The sequence below is a fragment of the Temnothorax curvispinosus genome, unplaced genomic scaffold, assembly GCF_003070985.1.
Source record: "Temnothorax curvispinosus isolate PA1 unplaced genomic scaffold, ASM307098v1 QBEX01009517.1, whole genome shotgun sequence".
Lineage (NCBI taxonomy): Eukaryota > Metazoa > Arthropoda > Insecta > Hymenoptera > Formicidae > Temnothorax > Temnothorax curvispinosus.
Window position 1 is genome coordinate 355840 of NW_020219297.1, and position 9729 is coordinate 365568.

The following is a 9729-nucleotide window of genomic DNA, read 5'->3' on the forward strand; positions in this document are numbered from 1 at the left end:
TAAGTATCAAAATTGAATTTCACAGATATATAAAATTATATTATGATTGCTCATATGTCCGCAATAGCGTACTGTTACATTTCTACAGAAATTTTGAGATCTTGTGTGTTTATATGTACTTTTTTATTCTGGAATTTTGTGTACGCCATGTTAATTATTACAATTATCTTTCCATACGGACGTACTTGTTTTTAATTCTTGCACCGTAACATTGTAAGGGAAAGAAACACGATCGTGAGATTATCCGAAATTACGCTGTCTGCCACACAGCGTGAAATCCGAGCCCCCTGAGAAACAGACGCTTTGAACGCAGGGGTCCGTGGCATCTGTCGACAGCCCTGAACGCGGCCTTGCCGGCTAATGATAGTCGCGCTAATGACGAGTCTGCACACGCATGTATGCGCGCACCGCGTGACTATTTCGCCTAGCAACTCTAGGACTAGACGCAAGACGCATCGCGGCGCGGCGGATCGCAGCGGTGTTTTGCCCCGTCGCGTCGCCAGCTGTGAATGATAAGTGCATGCGTATGCGACGCGTATGCAAATTACGTTTCGAGAACGAGCTGACGATATTTTAGAGACAGGTTCTTTTGACGAGTCCTAAATCTATCTCTGCTTTCCCGGATAGCAATTTTCGGATATAGATAGCCAATTTAGGTTCCATAAAATTATTCCGCGGGAGGATCGTCCTCCCATAATTTCGGCCAATAATTTCGAACGCAATCCTAAAACGTCATATATATTCTACCAAATTGAATATCGAGTTTACATATTAATGCCTGTGCATTCACCGAATTTAATTCAAATCGTCAATTACCGCAACTCACGTGAGGGTTATCTTGGGTAGGATTATTGAACATTATTATCATCATATTGATTAATTATGCTTATCTCATTCAAAAGAACGTACATTCAGTGATGTAAGAAATCTTCGTTCAAATGACGAAAACCGACCGAGAGGCAATCCTCTTTATTTTGTTTATACGCAATATCGGACGCCGGTATAATTATTACAAGATTAATTTGATAAGGCAATTTTTATCTCTATAATCCGCTGCATACTTACGTTGACTTCCAACGTAAGGCTTCGACGGAAGTTTCGATATTTCGATACTAAGGCTTCGCATTCCAAAACTTGTACTTGTACGATTTGTATAGTTAATTTTTTCTTCGTATATTGTTGACAGACTGGCTAACAGACGACGATGATCAATACAGAACATAATTTTTATGTCGACTTACGGGATCGTTAATAAGCGGTTCTGGATTAGCTCAGTTATTAACTGCTTGTCTATCGATAGAAAGCTAAATATAATTTAGAAGAGTTATTATTGTTTCTAACGAATAACGATATTATAAATTGTCGCTATTTGAGCTTGCCGCTCTTTTACATGCCGCGAATGTAGAGAAAATAGCTCTCGGAGCGATCTCGCGGAAACTAGGTCTACCAAAGACTGATTGTGTACGATAGTATATCCCGTCGGTACAGTGATGATTAAGTGACATATACTAGCGCGATGAAAGCGGTTTATCACGAGACTAATCACACATTGTCGCCATACTCATCGTGCCGAACGCTAATTAAACATTTGCACTTGTGTTTCGACAAGTGTCTAAGTAGAGGAGGGGTCCGAAAATCAGTAGAATTTCAGTTCAATCTTCGATGATATATAGAGCGATGAGAATAATAAACAAGACTTCTGTACTGCAGCATCGAGGATTGAACTAACTGGTTTCGAACTAATTGGTAAAGTTGTCCGACGAAAACACCATTCGTCTACTTGCTAATCTAATATAACGGAGAGATCATCCCTTCGTTTTCCTTTAAAGAAGCGTATCGGAAGAGGGACGAGATAGAGAGACGCGGAAAAAGAGAGAAAGAGAGACAGACCGTCGTCGTTTCGCCGCGAAACCGAAAATACTCATGTCGGCCGGTATGTTGAAACCTGGCATAAGTTTTGGCGGGTTGCCAGAAAAGCGGTACCCGCTTGGAGGCCACGCCAGGCCACGAGCGATCGGCCTCAGCCCGAATCTTTAACTATAGATGTAGATGAAGATCGTCTTGGAAAAAATCGCAGATCGATCAAATATTGGGGATATTAATCGATTTTTACTAACGTGTTATTTTGTAAACTGAGGTAGATGATTTAATATCTCGTAATAATCTTTTACTTAAAACTCACATCTTTAACGCGCGCAAGTTTACCTGTTATATGGGGACCCTAAGACTTATCTAAATTAATACCCGTTGAAACTGGAACACTTTAACGTTCCACCGTTGATAAGTTTATTGTTCCGCGAACGACTTCCTAGCGAGATAAATCTCGGTTAACTCGTAAGTCGTGGAAGAATTGAATAACAGGATAAGTTAAACTTATCGTTTGCTATTAATTAGGAAATTCTTGTTAAGGTTACAACAGATATACGTCGGAAAATGACTCTTCCAAAATTTTCTATATTTTCAAATATTTTGACACCATTAAAAAATTTTTCGCAGATGAGTACCTCAACGCGCGAAAATCGAGTGACATGTGCTAACGAGCGAAATCGCGCGGTGCTAAACGCTTCTCAAGACTCGCAGATATCGCGAGGGACCTTGAAGTTAGAGATGCACAAGGCTCGGCAAATAATCTCTCCAATTGGCCTGCGGGTAATAATAATAAAACATAAGAAATAATTTCGGGAATAATTGTTTGACCGTTACATAACATAATTGCCGCTCTGTCTTTGCAAAAAAATTGAAGGATTTAGAAGAATGGATAAGAAATCTTTCCGTGAAACTCATTTTAATATTTAAAATCACGACAAATAATAGCAATAGCGATAAACGAGTGATTGTTTTACCAAATATTTTACCTAATTGCGATAAAACAAAATTTATTGCAATATGCTTTAATTCCTTTTAAAAAATTAAATTAATTTTGTCAAGATAAAATAAGTAAAATAAGGAAACATAGGACATTTCTTTTATTATAATCGTAAAGAGATTAGGGATTCATATCTCAATAAAATAAATTTCTGTCTACTTCTTTTAATTCAACAAGATTTAAATTTTTACGAAATGTGATCCTACAAATTGTCGACGGGAAACGAAGTAATTAACCTTTACCTTGATCTCCGTACGTTCGAACGATTTAAAACGGCATCGAAAACCGACTGTCGGCGAATGGCAGATGTTGGAGCCAACTTGGAACGACCAGGCGGCATCTGGTGCACCATAAAGTTGGCACTATTATAACTATTATGTATCGCTCAAAGAACGATTGCGGAGGTACACGCGTCGCGAGCCAATTGTTTCTTCCTCTATCATATTAATAAAACCGAAAATGATCTTGTGCCGACCAGTTTTGTCAAAACGCGATATATCCAAACGACAGGCATCTTTCATACGTTATCAGATAACGTATGCTTTTAGTAGATTGGTAAAAAAACATCTGTTTGTAGTAGACATGTATTACACGGAAATTTTATTATATGAAAAAATATATCAATAACAACTATCAGGAATCGTGCAAAGTGGAAATTAATTAAAACATGGTTGACATAAAATATAAATTAAATATTAGATCGCGCGGATTATTTCCTCGACTGCGTCGCACGCGAAGCGTGACTCGACCTGGGCCGAGCCACATTCAAGTTGCCGGTACTGTTTTCTGGTCTTCCAGCCTATCCATCAAACGGATTGACGTGTGTACGGTCCTGGCATGCCAAAAATAATCATCCAACATATTGTAAAAGAGCACGAACCACGGTAGAGAAACTGGCCGTAATGCCAATGCTAAACTTTCAACGCGGTTCATCTGTCGATAATTACCAAAGACGCGAGAGGTACACTCAACAAATATACAAAGTCTTTGCTATTCGACACCATTATCGAGTCATAAATCATAGTCTTCATTTTAAAAGTACATCAAAAAACAATTCCATATTTTGGGAAACATTTATGTGACTAAATGATGTTATTATCGTTGCGATAACGATTCATAATCTTGATGTTATAACTATCAAATTATTATGCAATTGCATCTAATTAAATTAAGAACTTCTTAGCCAATCTTTAATATAAAAATAGAAACGATTTTAAATGTTACTCTTTTTTATTTTTTTTTTAGATTAATGATGAGGATCGAAATTGGAGGGTCAGGGTGTTCGAGAAACTAGAAAATAACATCGCGTTTCGCGGACGCATAAATTATATTTTCAACTGTTAATGATTGATGGCTTCGAAAATAAAATATGAATTATTACATTATGCCATATACTTATTTTATTATATATGCAGCAGCAACACATGTGCTGAATATAGTTTCTTTGACATCACAGGCACGCTAAGTATAGTCTCGAAAAAGATAGTTAAGACAAAAAAAAATCGTGATATTAAAAACTGTATCTTCTTTTTTATCGACATATATTTATCGAAAACATTTTATTATAATCGCAGGTTTATCTTTTGGCAAGAAATAAAAATTATAAATAGTATTAGTACAACTCATTAGTGTAATAATAGCTCAAGATTGACTCTAACAATAAGTAATACGATAATAGCAAGCTATAGGTATTCATTTGCTTTGCGTATATTTTATTGACAATATATGCGTAAATCTATAATCCGTCTTACGACGAGACGATACAGTACGAAGAGCGACGTAAGTATATCGATCGAAGGAAAGTGAATGAAAAATGAAACGGCGCTTTGCACGCGACTTATCGGCGTCTACTTGCCGGCTTGCATTTCTCGTCGTCGACAGTCGTCGGGTCACTAACGATGACGTCCGCGACAGTGACCATAAGTGACATCGATCACTCATAAGCTATAGAGTCGAAGCAAACACTATGCCGATCTTTTATTCCAGCTAAAAGGACGATCGTCCTTCTTACGATTACAAACAATTGCGTGTAGGTAAATTTGAAAATAAAAATTCCCTTATAGCATTATTTTTACTCTGTAGATTAATAATTAATAATAGATAAACATTATTACGAGGCTTAGAGACAAGATCTTAAAAGAAACAGACGATCAAGTTGACCCCAATTAATTTTAATTAACGTCTACGGTGATTCTTAATTGATAAATGTGTTTGAGAAGTGTTTATATTATGCAGTGAGTTAGCAGAGGGAAAAGAGTTAGGCAAAATTATCAGTAGGAAAGACAAACGGCGAGTGAAGACACGATAGAACCTGTGGGAACAATCAAAAGATAGAGAAACGGAGGTATGCCATTGTACATAGCGTAATTGGATGAATTGAAAAGTCTGGGGCCTTCCTGGCTCTTTGCCCTTCTACTATTACTCTCGTTTATATCCCTCATATTGATCGGCATAAATACGAGGTGCAGTTTGCCTCGGCCCTTCGGGAGGTCTCGGCGCGTCTTGTGCACGTCTCCGCATAATGTAATATCGCCCAGTAGACTAGTAGACCTTAATTCTAAACTATGAGCATCAAGTTCTACTAAATCCCAGCTGAACTCCCATTCGTATCAATTCGAGTGAATTTTTCTGACTGTAGGCCGCGCCGTAGGAGCTCAACTTTTCGCGCATATAATCGTGAATAATCTGAGATACTAATTTATCTCCCAGATATAAATTACCAATTTTGTTTATTATAGCGTCTTCATGGATTGCACGGATAGATGATCGATTTTTTATTATTATATTCATAGCTGTACATGTGCGTGAGAGTAAAAAAAGTGGCATGTGACCTAGAATCATGAGACACTCTCTCGTAACGAGATGTAAAAAAGGAATTACATTTTACAATGTAAAAAAAGAAATAATAGTCTGTGTATGCTAAAGATATTAAAAAAAAAATCATTGCATTTTCATGTGACATGCCCTGACAGTCGCTGTCACAATACAAGTCGCTGTAAGAGCTTAACGTTGCGATGTCGTAATACCGAAAATAAATAGAATCGCGTCGCCGCGCTGTGGCTACAACCGCGTGGATGAAAGGATTTATTCTTACGACGTTGCAGTATCAAAAAGTAACGCGAAGCGTTGCTTTGCTGTCGTGATATATCATGCGTGTTTGCAGCCACATAGTATCTTTTATCGCGAGAAGATATCGCGACGACGAGGACGCATTTTTCCCTCCAAACTTGAATGCGTGGTAGCGCGAACAGAGTGCCAATTGAATTCGAGGCCGAATTATTCTAGCGGCAGTTTATTTCCGAGTCGAAAGTTTTGCGTATCGTAGAAAATAATGTAAACATGTAAAAAATAAAATTAATCAATCATCGATCCGACTGTATCACTGTATAATATCCGACGAGCTTGTGCTTATAAAAAAAAGAGCAATCAGAAATAGCATTACTGTTTTCGTTCGTTTTTATCTTCGGAACGAGATAATTCGAGCCCACTTCAAATAATCGTATTTTGCGTAATCGAGAAAGTGATTCGGCTGTTATCTAACCGAAGAAAAGATGCAATATATCGTCGGCCAGAGTCGGAACAAAGAATTCAAGCGATTGACGTATCTCCCTCGCACGCACGCATCCACGTTTTTGTACTAATTATTTAATCTGCATTGCACTAATAATCCGATTCAGTGAGGTATAGTAAATTGGGGACAGTTTCCTGAATCAACATAACGAGTTACTTCCCATTCGACTATGTAACTAGTATCGCTCGTAACGAAACGAGTTGCGCATTGCAAATATTACATCACTTGATTGCAACTTACATCAAATGGTGCACCGTTTCCTGGAAAATGCGACCCGTAATTAGCCGGAAAAAAATGGATAGATTAAGAGTAATTGACTTTGCAACCTTACTAGTAACTTCAATGGATAACAAAATGGATTTCTAAATCAAATTTTTATGATTCATATATTTTTTATAAAGAGTGAACTCTCTGCGCCTCGTCTTACTAGCGTACGACTATATTCTTTTTCATACAAAAGAGGCAGAGGGGGAAATATTTATTACAAATTATCGAATTAAAAAGAGAAATAAAAAGTGATGGTAATCGTAATTATTAAAACAACGAATTCGATTGATTTCATATCATTGATGATAATTTTGATATGATATGATAATTTTAGAGTAGTTTGACTTTCGCCTTTTTTAGGATTGCAATTAAAGATTAAAAAATTAGCTATATATTAAGTTCAAAGAAAATGAATGAAAAGCTTAAAATAAATTGATATAGAAATATGTATTATATATAATCGAGTTTCTTATCTTTGAAATCAGGGATCAAAAATGTTTAGTTTATCTTTTCCCTCTTTCCTATTTGAGCTTTCTATATTAACACCACATGAGTTATTCATTATTATATCGAAGAAATAATCCTTTTGATTATCATTACAATGCAGGCATGTTTAACAGAAAAAAGATATTATTGTAAGATGTCTTTGCTCTAATTCAAGAAGTTGACTATTTCTTTTCGCGAAGTGAAAACGAATGAAAAGGGATGGAAGAAAGAAAATTCAAAACATTTCGGGCCAATCCCTAATTTCGAAGATAAGGTGTTTGAAACTTCGCAGGATGAATTCTCATCGATCACTTTTAATTCGGCTATCTCGATTTTTTTGCGCCTACCCTTATGGGATAGGCTAGAACGCTATCGTGTGACTTCCCGACGTTCCTCCGCCTTCTCGGCCACACGTCGTGTAAGATTAGTCGCTTCACGCTCGCTCCGCCGAGCGGAGCGGAATCGAGCGTGTAGGTTGGGTCTGCTTCGGGGCGAGGTAAGGCTGACAGCATCACGTGGTGCGCCACGGGGTCTTAAACGAGGTTAATCGGCAGACCAACAGCGTCGGCGCAGTGACGACGATCGCACAAACACAAGCTCGTTGTCCTCCATGACTCCGCTCTTTCTCTATTCTTCCGTCTGTCCCACTCTTTCTCTCTATCTTTCTCTTCCTCTCCTTCTCTCTCTTTCTCTCTCTCTCTCTTTCTCTTTCTCCCTCTCCGCCCGTTTCGCGTTCTCGCCCTTTGCACTTTGGCCCTCCTTGGCAGTCGTGCGGTCCGATAATAGGAAAAAGCGTGAGTTCTTATAACGCGCTGCGCGCAGAGACATGCGAGCGCGCTGTTGAACTCGAAATTCAAATGCGATCGCGTCGAAATATTCAAATTCCCGACAGACGTGCTGCGCACAGTGCGCTCGCCTGATCGCCGCCAGTCCGCGCTGTGGTAGCCGCACTAGCCGCGTGTTTGCGCGAATTTTGAAGCAGGAATTATTTTTTCCCCTTTCTTTTTCTTCGTTTTTCTTTTTTGGAAATGATCGACGTGTAGGTACCGGGTGCGAGCACGGGCCACGCAAAAATCACGCGCCGCGCAACCGGCGAACGACGACGAAAGAAGAGGGAAATACTTTTCGAGCGAGAATCTTTCGAGGAAACGGCGCTTCCTCGGAATCGCGAATATACACACGGAATGAAAAACCGCGGGACAGATCCGCCAAGTGACGAATGTCGCGAAACGATCGAGGACGGAGGAAAAGAGTGAGGAGAGGAGCGGCGCCGAGCATGGAGAACGGAGAACGGAGAACACTCGGGATCGGCGTGACCGTGGAGTCGCGCGAGTTTCGCGTGCCAGCGTCGTACGATCGCGCGTGTAACGCGCGCGCGAGCGGATTAAGGGACTCGCGCTTAAAATCGGACAAACCGGCGAACACTTACCGATCAGCGGGAATATGCTGGGCTGGTCGAGCAGCGACTTGAGACTGTTTTCGACGAGGGTGGGAGAGGAGCGGTCCTTGTCACTCATTTCACGCACTGCGCCACGAAGCCTACAAGCGCACACCTCGGGCCTGCCGCAGCGCACACGCGGAGACACACTCGATGGCACACACCGCGCACGAGTAGTATAGATAGATCAGAGAGAAGGCACGGGACGGAACGGAGCGGCTCGCGGGGCGGTTCGGCGCGGCGCGGAGCGGAGCAGCGCGAGACGGAGCGGCGCGGAGCGGAGCGGAAAGGCGGACGGACGGACGCGAAGGAACGAACCGACGACGTTACCGTGTGCGACGACCAGAAGTAGAGAGAGAGAGGAAAAACACGGACCGAGGATATATGTACGCGCGGTGTTTCTCCTCGGTATTTCCTCGCCTTCGACGGCACACGCGCCCGCAGCCGCAGTCGTCGTCGCGTGCTTCGTATACGTCACGTACGTGTTGTGTGCGCTTCGTTGCGCGCGCCGGGACGGGGCACGATCGAAAAATAACGACGGTACCGTCGGTGACCGGTCTTGCGTGCCCGCGGAGGAGAGGCGCTTCGCCCGTTCGCGCTCGCCGAACCTCTCACCACGTCGTCAACGTCGATCCCTCGCACTATCTCAATCAGCCTGAAACGCCTGTACGGCCGAGCGCGCGGACCCGTTCCCTATACCCGCTCTCTTTTTCTCTCTCTCTCTTTCTCTCTTTCTCTCTCTCCTCTCTCTCTCTCTCTATCTCTTTCTCTCTCTGTCTCTGGGCGCGTTAAAATAAACGCGGAGCGCTGGCCCCGTGCTGGTGGTGCTCTTGAAAATCAATCTAAAAGTGGCTCGCCTCGTGGCGCGATCTCCTGGCCAACTGGTGGACCGAGTGCCGTTTTAAGCCTGCCGACGCCTGCCGCACTGATAACGAGCACCCGAGCTCTCATGCCTTGCTTGCCTCAGCGTTATCAGGACTTGCGCGCGCAGTCGCTACCCGCTCTCTTGCCGCGACCCCGCATTAGCGGGTCCGCATCGCGGCGCCGCCGCATCGCGCCAGAACGCTCGACGTCGGTCGGCGCCGGGTTCCGTTCGATCGC

The 9729-nt window shown here is 41.8% G+C and overlaps 1 protein-coding gene across 3 annotated transcripts in view; it reads right to left on the bottom strand.

The window, feature by feature from the left end:
* LOC112459091 (hepatic leukemia factor) overlaps nt 1-9527 on the bottom strand; it is a 66298-nt gene extending 56771 nt beyond the window's left edge. For 2 of the 3 annotated variants that reach the window (XM_025023026.1, XM_025023025.1), the window contains exon 1: nt 8620-9527. In XM_025023026.1, coding sequence (XP_024878794.1) covers nt 8620-8707 — 88 coding nt within the window. In that variant the 5' untranslated portion in view covers nt 8708-9527. The remainder of the gene's footprint in view (nt 1-8619) is intronic. The other variant, XM_025023027.1, reaches the window with a different exon arrangement.
* Between the last annotated feature and the right edge of the window lie 202 nt (nt 9528-9729).